The sequence below is a fragment of the Camellia sinensis genome, chromosome 5 (genome assembly GCF_055761805.1).
Source record: "Camellia sinensis isolate YWXY chromosome 5, ASM5576180v1, whole genome shotgun sequence".
Taxonomy (NCBI): Eukaryota; Viridiplantae; Streptophyta; class Magnoliopsida; order Ericales; family Theaceae; genus Camellia; species Camellia sinensis.
In genome coordinates, this window is record NC_138965.1 from 195,259,754 (window position 1) to 195,280,332 (window position 20,579).

General features: G+C 36.1%; 1 protein-coding gene and 1 long non-coding RNA gene across 2 annotated transcripts; one reads left to right on the top strand and one right to left on the bottom strand.

Moving 5' to 3' along the window:
- Positions 1 to 6,871: 6,871 nt before the first annotated feature.
- Positions 6,872 to 8,786, bottom strand: LOC114266827 (uncharacterized). Its single transcript, XM_082871000.1, has 2 exons — positions 8,350 to 8,786; positions 6,872 to 7,922 (listed from the first exon to the last, which is right to left on the bottom strand). Exons 1-2 carry the CDS (start codon positions 8,646 to 8,648, stop codon positions 7,058 to 7,060), a joined length of 1,164 nt encoding a protein of 387 aa, XP_082727126.1. The 5' UTR covers positions 8,649 to 8,786; the 3' UTR covers positions 6,872 to 7,057.
- A 3,686-nt stretch (positions 8,787 to 12,472) lies between these two features.
- On the top strand, positions 12,473 to 19,459 carry LOC114266835 (uncharacterized). Its single transcript, XR_003630782.2, has 2 exons — positions 12,473 to 12,636; positions 19,052 to 19,459. It is a non-coding gene; the product is annotated as an uncharacterized LOC114266835 (long non-coding RNA).
- Positions 19,460 to 20,579: the final 1,120 nt, after the last annotated feature.

Genomic DNA, 20,579 nt, shown 5'->3' on the forward strand with positions numbered 1-20,579 from the left:
CGAAGAAGGTGAAAACAGAATTCACAATAATTGACACCCCCTCTCTTACAATGCTATTTTGGGAAGGTCATGGTTGTATACAATGGGGGCTATTCCCTCAACATTGCACCAGTTATTGCGATTCCCAACTGAACAGGGAATTGAGGAAGTCAGAGGGAATCAGGTGCAGGCGAAGAATTGCTCCATGGCAGTAATGAAATCCACCTGCAACATACGAGAAACAAAAGTAGCAGAGATCGAGAATGAGGACTTAGAAGTCCTGGATGACGTCGGCAAAGAGCCAGCCGAGAAGAGTAAGGAAACCCTGAAGAAAATCCTTGTCTAGCAAGGGGATGAAGAGTGCTTCTTCATTCTCGGCTCGGGGGTTGGCCGAAGAAGAGGAAAAAGAGCTAGAGGCGTTCTTGAGAGTAAACATTGAGGTGTTTGCCTGGACGCTGTACGAGATGCCTAGTATTGACCCCGAGGTCACTTGCTATAGACTAAATGTGGACAGGTCGGCCAAACCTGTCATCCAGCGACCAAGGAGGCCTACGTTGATGCATGTCGAGGCAGTAGAAGAGGAAGTGGATAAACTTCTGGAGGCTAGGGCCATTCGAGAGGTGAACTACCCAACATGGCTTTCAAACACGGTCGTCGTGAAGAAAAAGAATGGGAAGTGGAGGGTCTGTGTGGATTTCACCAGCTTGAACAAGGCTTATCCCAAAGACAGTTTCCCACTCCCCAAAATTGACCAATTGATGGATGCCACCTCAGGACATGGAAGGATGAGCTTCTTGGATGCTTATAGGGGGTACCATCAGATAGCTATGTACCCCCCCAGATGAGGAGAAGACTGCATTCATCACCCCAAAAGGGTTGTGTTGCTACAGAGTGATGCCTTTCAAGCTGAAAAATGCAGGAGCAACTTACCAGAGACTGGTGACCAAGATGTTCATGTATCTAATAGGCAGAACAGTGGAGGTATATATAGATGACATGGTTGTGAAGACCAAGGAACCTGAGGATCATCTAGAAGACTTAAAGGCAATTTTTGACATCCTTAGAACATATCGGCTCCGACTCAATGCATCGAAGTGCGCATTTGGAGTTGGGTCTGGTAAGTTCTTAGGATACTTGGCTACATGAAGGGGCATCGAGGCTAGCACGGATCAGATCAAGGCCATCTTAGAATTAGAGAGCCCAACATCGACAAAGCAAGTGCAAATGTTGACTGGAAAGGCTGTAGCCCTGAATAGATTCATAAGCAGAAGCTCTGACAAATGTAAACCCTTATTCAGCTTAGTGAAGAAAGCCACAGAATTCTTATGGACCGAAGAGTGCAAAGTCGCCTTAGACGACTTGAAGAAGTATTTGACCACAGTTCCAGTTCTCTCAAATCTAGTACTTGGACAGGAGTTGTTCTTATACTTTACAGTTTCAGAGCATGCAGTGAGTGCAGTAGTAATCAGAGAAGAAAATAGAGAGCAAAGGGCAGTTTACTATGTGAGTAAAACCCTAGCTGATGTAGAGACCAGATACCTACCCTTGGAGAAGCTAACACTGACTTAGTAATGGCTTCCAAGAAGCTGAATCATTACTTTTAAGCCCATAAAATTGTGGTGTTAACTGAGCATCCCTTGAAGTCCTTGTTGCAGCAGGGAGATCTGGCAGACATAATAGCCAGATGAGCAGTGGTGTTGGGCCAATATAACCTAGAATTCTGACCCAGAACAACAATCAAAGGCCAAGTTTTAGCCGACTTTGTGGCCAAGTTTACATCAGGCGCCATCATACATCGGGCTTCGTTGAACCGAGGTACACGATGTCCAAATGAACAAGGAGAAACCCAACTAGGGATAGCAGAACAAAGGAAGGAAAAGAAACTTAGGACATGCAGTATTTACATCGGCGACTCCTTCCGCCTGTTTGTTGATGGGAGTTCAAACCGACAAGGAGCGGGAGCAAGAGTAGAGCTAGTATCACCAGATGGGCAGATACTGGAACAATCCATTCGTTTGGGGTTTAAAACCTCAAACAATGAAGCATAGTATGAAGCACTGATCGCAGGATTAAAGTTGGCAGTAGCAATGGAAGCTGATGAGGTAATAGTCTTCTGTGACTCCCAGTTCATCATCAACCAGACAACAGGCGAATACGCAGCCCGAAATGAAAGAATGTCGGCCTATGTAAAGGAGGTGGGCAGACTGGTAGCCTTATTCTAGAATTGCCGACTACAGTAGGTTAACCGAGATAACAATAGCCATGCTGATGCTTTGGTCAACCTGGCTAGTGCAATGAAACCTGGAGAGACAAGGACGATAATGGTTGACTACTTGTCAGGTCCAAGCATAGAACCACTGAACACAGAGCATAAAGCAATGTGTGTAGAGATAGGACCGAGTTGGATGGATACGACAATAATATTCCTTAGAGATGGGAAATTGCCAGATGATCACAAAGAGGCACACAAGATCAGGCTAAACTCAGCAGGGTTCAGTCTAACAGCAGAGGAACACCTCTACAGAAGATCTTTTACTGGACCCTTTTGAGATGTGTGCATCCTTCACAAGTTGAAGACTCTCTGTATGAAATACATGAAGGACTATGTGGAAACCACGCTGGGGGCAAGTCACTTGTTCATAGGGCCATTACTTAGGGGTATTGGTGGCCTTACATGCAAAAAGATGCTGAAGCTTATGTCAAGAAGTGTGAAAAGTGCCAGAGGTTTGCACCCTTGATACATCAACCAGTAGCAGACTTGAATCTAGTGTCCAGCTCTTGGCCATTTGCCCAATGGGGTATGGATCTTGTTGGATAACTGCCTCAAGTAACTGGACAAAGGAAGTTCCTGCTAGTGGCAACAGATCACTTCACCAAGTGGGTAGAAGCTGAACCCTTTGCAAAAATTCGGGACATTGATGTGAAGAACTTCATATGGAAGAACATCATCACCAGGTTTGGGATCCCAAGGGAAATAATAGCAGACAATGATACACAGTTTGATAGTAAGCTAATCAAGAGCTTCTGTGCAAAGTACAAAATCAAGAATTATTACTCTACTCCAAGCTTTCCTCAGAGTAATGGTCAAGTAGAAGCCTCCAATAAGGTTATCTTGGATAGAATCAAGAAGAGGCTGGAAGCAGCAAAGGGAAAGTGGATGGAAGAGTTGCCCAATGTACTCTGGGCATATCGGACTATGCCGAGAAGATCAACTGGGGAGTCCTCATTTGCCATGGCTTATGGCACAGAAGCAGTTATTCCATTAGAGGTTGGCATCCCAGGGATCAGAACCCAGGGAGTAGAAAATGGGACCAATGAGGCATTCTTGGCCTGAGATCTGGATTTGCTAGAAGAAAGAAGGGAGAAAGCAACAATCTAGTTGGGGGCATACCGGCAGCAGCTTGCTAGGGCTTATAATAAGAAGGTTAATCCATGAGAGTTCCAAGTTGGAGACCTCGTCCTAAGAAAGGTCGTCGGCAATAAGAAGGATCCCAGAGAGGGTAAACTTGGCTCAAATTGGGAGGGACCTTATAGAATCATCTCGGTCCTAGGCAATGGTGCATATCGGCTTAAAGGCAGTGAAAAGAGTTGCCAAGACCTTGGAATACTTGCAACCTGAAGTTTTTCTATCATTAGATTTTTTTTTTTTTTTTTAAGTTTTCACTTATTAGCCAAAGTAATAATAAAATTTTAGCTCGATTTTTTATTTCAAACTTGTGTAACACGGTTGAACAGTCCCTTGGCGATGTTTCTGATTGAAACATAACAAATAACTTAGACTTAGTATATGGCAGAGTTGAATTATACTTACATTTAATAGAGTTGAATTAAGTTGGCGATGTTTCTGATTGAAACATGACGAATAACTTAGACTTATTATATGGCAGAGTTGAATTATACTTGTATATAATAGAGTTGAACTAAGTTGGCGATGTTTCAGATTGAAACATGACAAATAACTTAGACTTATTATATGATAGAGTTGAATTATACTTACATGTAATAGAATTGAACTAAGTTGAATTAACCTAGACTTGCCATATCGGCAGAGTCAGACACAAATTGAAACTAAATACAGGTCAGTTAGATTAACAAAGAGACCAAGGTTGGTAACCTCGGCCAGTCTTTGTTTGAATTTGGCCTCGGCGACGAGGTCAAATCCACATACTTAATGAGAACCCAAGTGGAACTTAAGTTCACATTAGAGGGCAGAGGGCTGGAGAATGATGCTTGGGAATTGGAATCTACAAGCTAAGGTTGGTTTAACACTTGTTGAAATTTCAAGAAAAATTTACAAGTTGAAGTTAAGCCAAGGTTATGTTAAAGGAAGGATGGTTTAACACTTGTTGAAATTTTAAGAAAAATTTACAAGTTGAAGTTAAGCCAAGATTATGTTAAAAGAAGTATCTACGTACTTGCCGAGATTACTATGTTGCCAAGACTTGGAAGATATTTGAAGATAGAAGTCTTGCTAAGTAAAAGTAAAGTGACAGGTTTTATATAGCACTTGTGAAAATATTTTCTACAATGTTTTCAAGGGTTAAGCCAAGGTCGAGATAAGCAAGATTGAAAGTTTTGTCCGAGGTATATTAATCTGAGGAGACCATACAAAAAAGGCATAAACTGAAGACATGCAAAAGATTCTAAGTATGGAAGCAGTAAAGCATACAAACATACAATCACATTGAAAGAAGAAATTAGAGAATGCATTCAAATAAGGAAAGAAGGCATTTTGGCCTGACATTGAAGAATAATTATTCAGATTACTAAAAGGCACATCGGCCAAATAAAGAGCTAAACATTGTTCAAAAAGAAAAAAGTACTAAGTACAAAGGAAAAGCTTCAAGATTAGACTATTCGGCATTATCAGCTGGACCGGTTTGGGGCTCGGAAGACATTTGAGAACTCTTCCCGGCGGCCTTCTTAGCCGCGAGCTCGGCATCGATTTTTTGGAGAGTTTGGTCGATGCTTTTCTCGGCGATAGGTGCGTCAGATGTTGTCTTCTCAGGAGCGGCATCTTTTGAGACCTTGTCCTCCTCATCTTGAGTCAAGTCCAAAACTTGCTCATTCAGAGTTGGGGACTTGGCCCCAGCATCCACAACCTTCTAGGACTTTTTGGCCTCAGCTTCCTCCTCGGATCCAACCTTGTCCTCGGACTGGCTTGGAGAGGGAGGAAATTGTAGGACGAGGTTGAAATCGTGAACGCGAGAAGGTAATCTAATTATTTTAATTTTGCAATCTTTTTCAAGGAAAACAAATAGGAGGGAATTAGGAGGAATGAATTTCTCTGTCTTCCATCGCCATTAAAATCAAAGAAAGTCAAATCAAATTGAAATCAAAAGAAATTGGAGTTTGGATTTGTACTTTTCTAAGAATTGGATTCAGAATCTTCGAAGATGGTGAGTGAGTGAGTGAAAGTATTGTTGAAGGGAGAGGAGAATAGGATGGTACTTGGAGTTTTCAGGGAGACTCATTTTGGTGGGTGAGATATATGGGGGTGGGTGATAGACCTTACACATAACAAAATAATTTTGTGGATCTCTCCCATTACTAAAATTGAAAGAGGGATCTTAGACTAATTTTCTCTTTATTTTTTGCAAACTTACATTTCAGTATAAAGTTTAAAAAAATATTTACAAATTAATAATAAATATTAAAAATATAAATTATAATTTTTTTATTAATAAGTAATTAATTTTTTATATGTACCATTGAGCCGTGTTTTTCCCTTAGTTTTTTAATCTAAATTATTGTATAAAAAATGAAATTAATTCGATAATGGTCGCAATATGACTTTATTATATTAATGTTAAAAATGTAAATAGCTTATTTTCAAAAGAGTAATGTAATATAAATAAAAAATTCATAGATATTACTCATTGTGAACCTTTTACTTCAAAATAATCATTGAAGATAGATCTATATTTATAATAATGGTATTACCATATCATTCTTATCAAATTTTTTGTACGTTTTAGAATTTTCTTTTTCAAAATTATATTTGTCTTTATTTAATTTAAAGATAGAGATAAATTCATGTGGCTACAATTAAAATTTTTGAAAACATTTAAAAAGAGTTAACTGAACACACCAAAAAAATAAATAAATAAATAAACAACTTTTCTTAAAAAAAATTTCACCTATTGAAACTTTTTTTAAATTTTTTGATTCATCAAGTCAAGTACATTTTAGAAATTTAAAAAATTTTAAAATTAAAAAAAAAATCAACAAAAACAAAAAATAAAAATAAAAATAAATCACCAATGACTAATCCTAAACAATTTAAGCAAATTGTCTAGCAAATGTTATAAACACACATAAGACAATTTAATTGATGCATTTATTAAAATTATAAAATAACAAAATCGTCCACATGAAAAGTGTGTTGGTCCACATTCATCATCTTGAAATTAAATTGATAAAATTAAAAATCAAAATTTATTTTATTACAAAAATAAAATGTAGAGTTTTTTTGTTATAATTTTCTCTACATTATTGTGTAGCTTCTTGGCCATTAAACTTGGGATTTCTAATCCTAAATGCATGTTGGGATTGGTTAACCTTGTTGGTGTTACATATTCAATAAAAGGTTTTCCGTATCTAAATATTTATTTTGATGGTGTTATATATACTAATTAGTGTGCCAATTAATGTTATGACGTTATTACTGATCTCACCTATTATACAAATTACAAATACTCAAAACATCTAAAATTGTATCACATTATTTGTTAATACATTAGTTAATATACTAATTGGTGCATATAACATTATTCTTTTTATTCTCAAAAGATAATAAATTAGTGGAAAGACTACTTTATTCTTCCAAGAAAAATTAGTTTCGATCAGGAAGATAAACAAAGAAAATGAATTCCATGATCCAACAGAAGCATTCAAACAATACAAACAAGGTCATATTATATATACAGAAAAGAAATCAAGACAAGCTCGTTCAAATTTTCTTATTCCTCTCCTCGTTTCAAAAAATTAAAATAAAATACAAGCATAGAATCAAACAACATCATATACACATAAGATGATAAAGATAAATGGAAGTTTGTAAGAATTCCAAACTCTTTCATTCCCATTTGCTCCTAAGCACATGAGTGTGCTTGAAATCATAGGTTAATACCACACTTCCATCCATTCTTTTCAACACAAACCTCTCAACCAGCACATAGCAACCAAACCTACTCCACCCACCAATCCCTGCATACTCCTCTGTTTTATTCACCGTCACTTGCCTTTTTTCGCCGCCAAGCCACCCTCCTCTCTCTTGCTCCCATTTCATACGATCAACGATTAGCGAGCTCAACCCAATATTCACCTCTTCTCCTACACCACCAAAGCTCGTAAACCGAATCACCCCATTGGCCACATTATTCTCATCCCACACCGCTTCTCTACCCGCCACACTGACTATTTCTCTTTGGACTGCAACATCCACTGACACAACGTTCCCTTGATTGTAACCATTTTCACAAGTGAATATTTGCTCCCATCTTTGCTCAAGTGTCATCTCATAGAACATTGATATTTTCATCTGATCTCTCAGTGTTCCGTCTTTGATAAACATGAAAGGACAATACCACTTCCCCACAACAATGGCTTCTGAGCTCTTGTAGGATAGTGGGAAATCGAATGCTGGAAGGCTGGAACGGAGGGCAGTATTGATGCCTAGCGCTTCACCTAGTTCATAGTTTTTGGGTGTTTTGGTATAAATTTCCCACCCTTTTGTTCTTAAGAAGTACGGAGGAAAAGCATCTGGTAAAATTGATGTAGCACAAAATGTACCACCACTTCTGCAAGCTGTTGCATAAGGAATGATCTGAAATTGCTGATATATGTCATTAGGATCTAGTGGTCTTGGATCAACGTCTCGAATGCAGTTGCAAAAACAACAGGTACGCATGTCTTCCTCCCTTGAACAAGCATATGCTTCCCTATGAAGGCAATCGAAATCAAGTAGTAAGATAAACCTAGTAATACGTTCCAATCCAGGGACAGATTCAGATTCTAACATGCAACTAGTAATTGAGAAAATTCGTCCAAAGTGTATAGTACAATATCGATTTTTACTTTCAAAATATATATCATCATTAATTAGACATTTGTTGGGTATAAAAATATGATGATGCAGTTGGGCATATTCTCTTCATTAAAATTACTTATTCAATATTGATCCTAATTTCATGAATAATTGTACCTGGGCAGAGCTATGTTTGACCCTTGAGAAGACCTTAATTATTGCCCATCACCAACCACACTTACCATCTAAATTTAACACTGTTATACGATGTTCAGACCGAGCATAAACAAATTATGTCAATTGGCAAGCAAGACAATGAAGGTATTGCATAGTATACATACCCTTTACGAGACCCATGTAGCTTTATTGCATAATACAGATTGGAAGACAGTGGCTGATTTAGAACTGGAACAAAGGTAGCATCATAAAAAACAGTACCGGACGAGTCTTGAACAGTGAGGTTCTTGTTCTGAGGGAAAGGCAGATTGATTAGATACCGATTCTTACACAATCCGAAACTAGTAGTAGTCTCGGATTCTTCGTCTTGGATTACCAAATAACCAGAGTTTGGACCCTCTGGTGGTAATGAAAGATATTCAGGAGATCTTAGGTAGTATGAAAGAGGCCTTGCCACATACATCTCTCCCCCCTCCCTAAAAAATAAAATAAAATAATTCCTTTGCTCTGTCTAGTCTTCCTAGCTTATGATTTGTATTTGGAGCGCCATGTTTGTTGTCATGTGTATTTATATACATGAAAGTATGACCACATAATTTATTCAGACAGATAAGACTTCTAATGATTCTATTTAAATAATTTGATCCATTGATTTTTTCAATTTTTGTGTGTAAATCATATATATTCATAAAATAATAAAATAATTTGATCTAATAGTTGTAATCTTATGATTTAATTATATTTATTTTTAAAAAATGAAAGATTTAATTTTAAAATTATACTTGTCTTTTTTTCTTTTCTTTTTTTAAATAAAACAAAAGCATTAAATCATCTATCTACTATAATTATTAAATTAATCTAATCTAATATTTTTATGAATAATTTTTTTAATAAATAATCTATACATAAAAATAATGGACTAGAGACACAAGCTAAGCATCGTGTTTTTATTTATTTTTTAGGCTTGTGTTTAGTAATAAAATACGATAAATGGCGTGTTGAATTCAAATACGGTAGTACATGGAAATTTCGTCATCGGTCGCAAACGACATTTGACTGATATATGCTTTTTATTTTAATGAATATTTTATTATAAAAAAAATTAAAATAAATTATAAATATACCCATGAATTTTGTTTAAAATATAATTTGTTCATGTAATTTGAAAATTATAAATATCTAATTATTATAATATTTTATTTAACAGAATTAATTACAAAAATAAAATTTCTAACTACTCTCCTATACAATAATTAAATTACCTGAATTATTAATCAAAATAAATTTTTGATATCATTAGAACTTGTTAATTAACTTGATGATTTATTAATAAAAGAGATTATTTGTTATAAAATTAGAAATTTTAGGGGTGAGATGTAATTTTCCAAATTACAGAGATAATTCATATTTTAAACAAACATCATAAGTGTATTGTAATTTGGAATTATCCCTCATATTAATATTTTATTAGATTAAAAGACATGCAATATTTTATAATAGTGGGGTCCCTCAACATTTTTATAGAGAAATTTCGACATAGAGAAAATTCAGCACATAGGAATTTGTCTTCACATAGAAATGTCAGCCCTTCTCTGTGACAAGCTGAAATTTCTCTAATAATATTATTGAAAAATTTTAATTGATAAGAAAAAATATATAGGACATCTTCTACTACTAAAAGTTGAAGATGGATGTTTCACTAATTTTCTTTCTAATCTACCGTAAAAAATGGTTAAATTATGAATACACCCCATGAGATTTTCTTAAAGTACAAATTACTCCTATAGTTTAGAAAATGAAAAATGCCCCTTTGTTAAAAATTTTTATTTAGCTGAATTAACTAAAAAAATAAACTTCATAATTGCTCTCCGAAATTATAATAAAATTATCTAAATTATTAATTAAAACATTTTTCTAACATCATTAAAAATTGTTAATTGGCTTGATAATTTATTAATAAAATGAGCGATTTGTTATGAAATTAGAAACGTCAAGGGGTGAAATATAATTTTCAGAACTACATGAGGTGATTTGTATTTTAATCAAACCTTAGGTGATGTATTTATGGGATTTTTTTTTTTTTTTGTAATCAAATATTTATAGGGGGTGTTTGGCAAAAGATTTTTTTAAGCTTTTTGGGTTAAAATCTATAAAAAGAAAAAAATATATATTAAAATAATTAATAAAATAAAATATCACATCAAATTTATAATTATTTTATTTTTTTCTCATAAATATTACATCAAATTAAAAAAAAAAATTAACTCTTTTTCTAAACATAAATATTTTAACTTATTAAAACAATCAAAACTAAAATAACTAACTTTTTAAACGACCCCATAATTTATCCTTAAAAAAAAAAAAGAAGACATTTTAGAAAAGTCAAAGAATATCGAGGTCCTTCGGAGGATGAAGCTTCTTGCATACTTCAATAAAGATAAGACAATTTGGAATTCAATTTCCGACACTTCGTTACGTGCACGGCAAAGCCATCTTTTGTCGTTGGGTCAATGCTATATATATTAGGGATTTTTTGCCTCGTTTTTTTTGAGGCGCACGACATAAAACGATAACCTCAAAACTCCCTCAAATTTTAAAAAATATAATTAGAAGATTGAAATATCCTTCCATGTAAATGGATAAATATGAAACGATTAAACGGTTTCTCTCCCTTCCCACTATTTCATTGTTTAAAACACAAAAACACAACATTAGAAATAAATTTTACTGTTATTCTATTAAACAAAAATAAAATATATAAAAATAAAATAAAATTTTACTCTCATTTTATCAAATAAAAATAAAGCACATAACACTAGAGTCAAATTTTACTCTGGTGTTATCAAACAAAAACAGAGTACATAAATATAAGAGTAAAATTTTACTCTCATTCTAACAAATAAAAACAAAGCACATAGTACCAGAATAAAATTTTTCTCTCATTCTATCAAATAAAATCAAATCATACACGATAAAAATAAATCAAAAAAAAAAACAAATAAAAATAATTAATCAACAAATCAACATACTTGATCGAATTCAAATAATAATCAAACACGTGATCGAAGCAAAACCTCTAAAACTCGATCAACACTCTCAATTTCAATGAAACTCTCAAAATCAGATATAGATTATATAAATTTGGAATGTAAGCTCTCGTTGATACAAATTTCGAGATTGCCAGAGAACATGTGGCAAATTCGGTGAGATCGTTGTCTGCAAAATAGTCTATTGTTGATCAACAACGAGATCTTCGGCAGCTAAATCTTTAGATTTCATTGATTTCGGAAATCGCCTTCATTGACTCAAATATATGAGATTGAATTTTCAAATATATATATATATATACATTGAAGGATAATATTGTCAAAAAAAAGAAGAAGAACAAGAAGAACAAGAAATTATGGTATGTCTTTATTGAGCCACGTGCCTCTTCTGAAAGGCTTTTTGAAACTAAATTAATTGAGATGTCTTTTATCTTAAAAAAAAGCCCAAAAAAAGCGGTTTCATAAAAAGAAAAAAAAAAAAAAACCACATATATTAAAAGTGATGGCCAAAGTGGAAACAGGACTCGAGCATTGGGGGATTTGAAAAGAGACATCAGGACATATATAGTTGAGTGAGTTAAAACAACTTAAATAATTATTAAAAAAATAACATCTTTATTTAAACAAAACACAATATATATTATTTTAAATCAAAATCACACACCCATTGATATATACAAGCAAATTTGTAACCATTTACTACTAGAAAATATATATTTGGCGACCAAAACAAATTTAGTCTCCAAAAATATCCCTTTTGGAGACTAAAAAAAAATCAGTCGCCAAAGATTCACAGTTCAGCTACTATTTGAATTCAGTCGCGATATATTGTCTTTTTGGCGACTAAAACAAAATTTAGTCACTAAATATATAGTAATCGGCTACTAAATAATAATTAGTCGCCAAAAGTTTATATTTTACACTACTAATTGTAGGTTTAGTCGTTGATTAAGGTTAATTGCTGACAAAAATATAGTTTAGTTGCCAAATATTATAGACATTTTTTACACCTTTTGGTGACAAAAAAATTAAGTAGCCGTATATTTAATTTTTGCCGACGAAAAAAAAAATTAGTTGTCAAATGATACTTTTGGCTACCAATATATTAGTAGCTATCAATTAATCATTGGCTGCATAACAATTTTAGTCGTTATTCAGCACTATTTGGCGACAAAAAAATAATTTAGTTGCTAAAGGTTGATTTTTTTTTTTAAAGAGGAAAAACAATTGATTTTGGCGCCCAATATATATACACTGTATGTTCTGTCTCTCTCACACACACGATATACACTATTCTGTCTCAAACACTTTTTGCTCTCACCAAACCTCACCCCCCTCTTACCACCGACGCTTGCCACCAGCGCACATCGCCACCTGCAAATCACCAGCGTCACTTACTCACAGGTATTTTTCTTCCGCCCTGTTGCTCTCGGTCTCTCCTGTTGAATTCACCCCATGTGAAGAAGGTGATGCTCTTCCATGGGAACACACCTTGGTCAACAATGGAAGGCCACCAACCATCTTGAAGAGTCAAGGATGGAGGCTGCCCAAAGGCTCTCCTACCTACTCCCTCACCTATAAATGGAGGTTGAGAGGAGAGAGCAAAATGTGAGCAAACCGTGAGACAACAAAGAGAGTGAGAGATGTGAGGCGGAGAGACCGTCTCTCTCGGTGTGAGCGAGGGAGACGGGTGAGTGGCTGAGTGAGGAGAGTGTGAGCTCCTCCTCTATTGTAATCTTTCTGTAATCTCCTCATTGGTATAGTGATAACCGGTTACTCTCCCGTGGACGTAGGCATTGGGCCGAACCACGTAAAATATTGTGTCTCCTTGTGTGTGGGTGTGTTTTTCTGCTTGAAATGATTTCTATAAGGTCTTGGGCGGGATCCCAGATCCCAACAAGTGGTATCAGAGCCTCGTCGGTGGCGTTTCGGAACAAAAACAGCGTGTTGTCCGAAACTGCCCAGAAATCAAGTTGCTCGAAATCCGATTTTGAGCATACCAGGAGTAAGGGCTCGAGACGAGGAGTCCAACCATATAAAGCAGACATCCATAGGAGCATCCACGCGCCCTCACGCGCTACCTGAATAAGGAGAGTGAAGCCCAGTCGCTGCACGCGCCGCCACGCGCCGTTCAGGCAACCGGCGCGTGGTCCCAGTCTCACGCACGCGCTCCACGCGCGGAAGAAGGAAGAAGACGAGTGGGGGAGGCGCGTGTGTGGCACGCGCGTGCCACGTCAGCAGACACGTCAGCAGCCACGTCATCCGCAGGAGGAAGCATCCTGTGTTTCGCGGCTACGGTGCAGCCGCAGATCTGAGGCGTACAAAATGTTTTGGCTAGATCTAAGCCATTTGGAGTCCGTTTTTGGTGATCCAATAGTGGTTTCCGACTATTTGGAGTATTCCGGACACATCCGTACGGTCAGATTTTGGAGACGGAGTTTCTGTAAAAAGAAGGCAGATTAAAGTGGCAGACGGCGTTAGAGACAGTGGACGGAATATTCTGTTGGAACACGGAATATTCCCTGAACTTCTGAAAATTGCAATTTGGCCCAACATTTTCAGAAAATTGTGGTGTGGCCCAGCTTTCGGGGATAGTTTTTCAGTGAGGTCCCTGGAAGTGCAGCGAAGGTTGGTCCTAGCTAAACGGACCGCTCCGGACGCAACCGCGAGGTCAGAATAGTGAAATTCTGAACGGTTTGGAAAGATTGTCAAAACATGGGAGTTTGTCATCTTCAATACTCGAAGGAAGGTTGCCGGATATTGTGGAACGCTGCGAATTCACTGAAGAGGTTAGAATGGGCAGATTCTGACCCGATTGGACAACCAGATACAGATTGAGATAGATCATTGAAGACCAGAGGAGATCAGGCTTGATCAAATGGCAGATTGAGGGAGATCAGGATTGGTCAGGGGCGATCAGAGGATTGCAGACATGATTATCTCAAGATCAAAGGTCTAGGAAAGTTCTGTCAAAAAGACACTGTCTAAGGAGACTGGTTCTTAAGTGGGACCGGTTGTGACCCCACCAGTCTTTCCTGGGAACTTTCCTGGTTTGTTGAGGTATTCGGAGGATCTGGTTCAATCAAAAGAGAAGACCATTCATCGACGGATAGATGATTTGGCAACCAGTACAGGCTCAGGGAAATACTGTGGCTGTTGGAGCTACTGTAAACGAGAAGGTACTAATGGTATGTGGACATGTAGAACAATAGTTGCAGAGGAGCATACTAAGCGCAGAAGTACAATTGCAGACGTGCAACAGTGCAAGGGTACGCTAGAGTGTCGTACAGAGGCGCGAGAAGAGTGTGCAGCAGCGGGTTGTTGACAGTTCACAGGAACTTCCAGACAGAGAAATTGAGACAGGTAAAACGCAAGAGTGCGTGCCAAGGAGTGGCAAGTCTTATTTCTCTATGGTGGTTTCTTTAGTTCCATGGCAGCAGATGATAGAGTTGATGCGGATCTCTCAGGCGAGCTCGACGCAAGGAGACCAGAAGCCATGGGTACGGGCACTATGCAAGGAATTGCATAGCTGACGATGCTTTGACAGATGGAGCTACTGTCAACCATCAATCTACTGGACAGCAAATCAGGGATTGCAAAGGCACAGACAACAAGCGTATGTGGAAACGCCAGGAGGTTGTTCAGAAGTGCAGAGGGCAAAGGCTGAAAGTTCAGAGGAAAAGCTCCGAGCAAAGAAGACAGAGGACGTTGATGAGATAAACAACGAGTTTTCTATTGCTCCAATGACTGGTCCTGCGAGGTAATGCATGATAGTCAAGGGCATCCCAGCAGGGGGTGCAGGACATCCAATCAGGGGGTGTCGGATATCTTGGTTGCGCAAGTTCAAGGATAGCAGGTATAGACATCCGAGACAGGAAGCATGGAAGAGATCTGTGGGAGATAGGAGCAGTGGCTCTCTCCAAATCAGAGAGTGGTGTGAGTTGAGTTGAGGATGTCGGATTCCCTCCTCCTCTTGTATCTCTGGTGTTTTATCTCTAGCTTCAGGGGATGCAGCGTCCCAGTGAAGAGATGCAGACTATGTTGAATTTGGGCGTGACAAGATTAGCAGCAGTGTATGCAGTGGATCACTTCACATGGGTTGAGGGGGTGATTTGTTGAATTCACCCCATGTGAAGAAGGTGATGCTCTTCCATGGGAACACACCTTGGTCAACAATGGAAGGCCACCAACCATCTTGAAGAGTCAAGGATGGAGGCTGCCCAAAGGCTCTCCCACCTACTCCCTCACCTATAAATGGAGGTTGAGAGGAGAGAGCAAAATGTGAGCAAACCGTGAGACAACAAAGAGAGTGAGAGATGTGAGGCGGAGAGACCGTCTCTCTCGGTGTGAGCGAGGGAGACGGGTGAGTGGCTGAGTGAGGAGAGTGTGAGCTCCTCCTCTATTGTAATCTTTCTGTAATCTCCTCATTGGTATAGTGATAACCGGTTACTCTCCCGTGGACGTAGGCATTGGGCCGAACCACGTAAAATATTGTGTCTCCTTGTGTGTGGGTGTGTTTTTCTGCTTGAAATGATTTCTATAAGGTCTTGGGCGGGATCCCAGATCCCAACATCTCCCTCTCTGTCGCTCTCAGTCTTGATCCCTCTCTGTCGATCTCGCTCTCTCTCTCTCTCTCTCTCCTCCTCCCTCCCTTCCTCTATTTCCCCATTTCTCACACGTAGCTCTAGGGTTTTGTATGATTTTTGTTGTTTGATTTTGTGTTGATTTCTTAGCTCAAAATCCAGATTTTTGTGTTCATTTTGTATTGATTTCCTACACTTGCTATAGGGTTTGTGTTAATTTCTAGACAAAAATCCCAAATTCAAGCTCATGAGCTTAATTTGATTTTAGAAATATATTAGCTTAATGTGTGAGTTGTAAGAGATTTGGGTTTTGTTTGTACTGTGATGCTCATTGTACTGTTGAAATGTTAATGCTGTACATCTTTTTACTGTAATTCTGTTGTAAATTAGTGAGTAATGTTTGGTTGTTTGTAGGCACTGTCATTGTTGAGTCACACTGCTGGTTGATCTTTTATTGTTTATAGTTCCTTTCCTTTTATTTTAAAAATAAATAAATAAATATTCTAAACTTTTATATAAACAATTTTTTGTTTTATTTTGCTGGTTTTTAAAGTTTTGTTTTGTGTCTTCAAGTTATGGTTTCTTGGATGAAGCTGTAAATTGGATGCACATCTCCCTATTGTTTTTGATAGTTAGCTATGGGATATGGTTTTACGTGATATAGCACCACCACCACCATACTCATATGCTACCAGTTTAATTACTTAATCGGTTTCATGGAGAAAGTTTGGAAATACCACTTGGGTTGAATAAGATGCTTGCAAATTACCATCTATCTTGTTAATTAAGCACTTAACTTTATTATTAGCCTATGAATAAGATGCGTTTGGGAGGTTTGGTGTGTTTTTGCTTTTGAGGGCATATATCTTACTTTCATTTGTTCTGTTTTGGTCTTGAAATACAAACAAGTTCAGCCATTTGTCTAGTTTAGTTCTCTACTCTGCTTCATTACACATGGCTTTGTATTATTTGATGTTTCTCTTTATGTACTCTATTTTGTATTGTAATGTTTTGATTCAAAAAAGCTTTTCTTTGCTAATAAAGAAACTTAAATCTTGATTCGCTTTGGCTTTAAAACTTGATCTGAACATTTCTTTAGATTGTTTGCTAAATTTTATTTAGTTTTTGAACCTCTTGTTTGTATGCTGAGAAAATTTTAGGAACCAAATGAATTTCAAACTTTTACTATTACGCTTTTATGTTTGTCTGGCTAAAAAACTCTACTTTCTTGTTCTTTTGGACTACTCATGGAAAAGTTGGATGTTTCTTCAATGGTAGCTTTATCTAACCACCCATGTTTAGGAAGCGTGATAGAAAACAAATTACAAATTTAGTACTCAATAATATGGGTAACTAATTTTGAATGTATTGGTTTAGTAGCCTCATTATTTTTCATGATTTACATTAATGTATTTGTAACACGTAATGGAGATTGTTTTTGATAGCTAGGGGTGGGAAGACTAGACGATGGTGGGAAGAAGGAATGAAAAATTGATTACAAAACATTGGAAATCATCTTTTTTCTACATCTGGAATCATAGACAAGAAAGTAGTTCACTCACTCATCACCCTTCATGTCACTCCTTCCATGAACATCTGGAATTTATTGATCACATAGAGAGACCTATGGTTGATTCATATTTGATAGCAATAGTACATAACTAATCCATTTGTCTAATTACTACATTAGTATTTACAAATTAATCTTCCAAAAGGGTGTTGGTGTTTGACGGTATTATTGTCTCAGTTGTTGAGGTTTTGGGTTTATCCATTTTACAGATGGATTACATTTTTTGTGCTTTTTCTATATATTTTTAAAATGTATTGTTAGACTATAATATGTTTGGTGTAACTTTTTTTCAAACTGACAGTTCAAAATAAAAAATTAAGATCTAAAAGTCTCCCCTTTCTTAGGTTCTAGATTACTAATTTTTTTCTAACTATTTATACTATTTCTATCTCATAAGCTACAAAACAAAGTTGCATCAAAACAAAGTGATTAAAATATCTATTAATTGGTTAGAACCTCTATACTTTCCGTATATTTGTTGAGATTTCTCTTTTTCACGTTTGGAAGTTTCTTTATATTAATTATGTATTGTATTTAGTTCAAGGACTTCTAAATTATGTTTCCCTTATGATTATTGTGCATATTTGAATGCCCAATTCAATAGATTTTTCTAAAATGTCCAAAAAAATAAAATGAGCCAACCGATGAACAAATTAGAGGTATACAAATGATACAATGAAGTTGTAACAAATGAACAAATTCAATAGATTTCTCTCATGTTTCGACATAAAGTAATGTTGGAGCATTCAAGTTCAATTTTGATTCGAAAGGTTAGAAGAAGTTACATACTATCCACCTTGTTGTTTCACCAAACTTTTTTTGAGTTCTTACAATGACTTTATTTTTCATGATCTCACAGTTGGATCTATACAAAATGGGAGTTTTTTTGACCAAGGGGTGTGATTTAATCATTTTAGGAAACTGATTTTACTGTTTAAAAAGAAGACCATAAATTAATAGAAGCCATGTTTTTGACATATTGGCATTGAGGAACATGAGTTTAATTTAGACTTGAGTTGTTCAAGTAAGCACTGTGAAGGAAAATAGAATGTTTACTCACATAACTAAATGATTTGGAATACTTTAAACTTGGGTCTGGTGGAGCAATCCTCTGCCATATGCTGTCAGTTGAACTCTTTTGACATGGCTTCATTGATTTATCAACTCTCTTGAATTGATCTCATAATTAAATGTGTTGTTGTTCTAATTTTGAGGTATGACTAGGGTTTTAGCATGCATAAGGATATATGTATATTTTTTCTCATTGGTTTCTTACTAATTTGTAAGGACTTTACAGAAGGGCGATGGATTTGCTAAAAGCTCCACTATTGGATGCAGTATGTGTAACGATGTAGTGCCTGTTTCCTTGTCTAATATAAAATCAATTTGTGAACTTGAAGGTTGAGTGATGTGAGTACCAGTTATAATTTTTTTCTAACTGTTGTGCCTGCAGGTGACTAAGCTGGTACTTTGTGTAAGAGAGATCTATATTCTTGGAGAGTTTTTTTATTTTTATTTTTCTTCTTCTCCTCTGTGCTTATCTAATCTTTGCTGAGCTTGAGTGCCTATATGTGGGTTGAGTTTGTGAGGTTACATAAAGTGAGTCTTGTTACAGATCTGAGCACAGTTTCTTATAGGGTCTGTTTATCCTTATTGGTGTTCACAGGTAGTGCTGAGGTGTGTTGGAGGTTGCTCTGTTTGGTGAGAGCTTGAAGGACATCAAGAAGGCCAGGCTACCAATATGCGCCAGCCCTTTTAGATGTTCTCAAATAGGATTGTTGGTGTCTTTATTATACTGAATTTGTACAAGTCCGTGTTTGCTATCTGTCTGCTGTAATGCAATATCTTGCTGCTCTGCTGATCTGCTGCTCTACTGATCTGTCTACTGATATTTTGTACCATGCCAAATGGTCATTTGGCATAGTAGTAAATATATTTGTGCACACAGAGGATGAAATTTCCCTATGATCATTTATGTTATGTATAGAATTATTATTTTAAATTGGAATGTATTTGATTTGTATGGAATTATTGACATTTGAAGGTATTAATTTTTAGATGGTTGGAAGTGAAATGGATGTAGTTGAATGGGTGATAATATATGTACAATACAGGTTGTGGGTGTGGACAAATTAAAAAAAAAAAAAAAAAAACATAAAATGATGTTTTGGCGATAAAAAATTGGTAGCCAAAAATAAAGTCAATATTTTTGTTGACTAAATAGTTAGTAGCTAAAAGAAAGAATTAAATGAAAACAATTTTTTTGGCGACTAAATATTTAGTAGCCATAACAAATAAAACTTTAGGTGACTAATAATTTAGTAGCCAAAAAAAAAAAAAAAAAAAAAAAAAAAAAAAAAAAAGAGGAAAAACACTTTTGATGACCAAACTATTAGTAGCCAAAACAGAAAATATTGGACCTTAGGCGACAAAAGTGTTAGTAGCTAAGCAATTTAAGCTTTGGCGACAAAAATATTAGTCGCTGAAAAATGCTTTTGGGGACTAAAATATTAGTAGCCAAACAGAAAATGTTAGACCTTAGGCGACTAAAATTTTAGTAGCTAAACAGTTTAGGTTTCGGCGACCAAAAATATTAGTCACTGAAAATGTCATGTTAAATTTAGTTGAAACATTTTTGGCGACTAAATTATTAGTCGCCAATTCCGTGCTTTTAGCGACTAAAATTTTTTTAGTTGCCAATTACTTTCCCCGACCATCTTTCAACGACAAAGGTGGCGACCATAAAAATTAGTAGGTAAAAGGTTTTGGCAACCAAAACTGGACCTTTAGCGACTAAAAAGTTAGTCGCCAAATCTGTCTTTTGTTGTAGTGATTTGATCTCAATTGTACAGAATTCTTGTGTACTACTGGGTACGATTTCATTAGGAAGCACATTGTTTAATGCGTAAACTCTTTGAATTATTTATGAAAAATCAAAAGGCAAATTTCACTTTATTTCTTTATGATTTGGGCATGTGCAGATTATCTTCTTATCATTTAGAAATAATCACATAATCCTTTTATGATTTATGGACTAAAATGCAAGCTAATTTCTGTTAATAGAACAAACAAATGGACCTTTATGCCTTTGTCTTCTTTTTCTTCTTTCTTTGAATTAAACCTGCAAATATATATATACATATATATATATATATATATATATATGCATTTATTTTCTTGGGCTAAACCTGTAA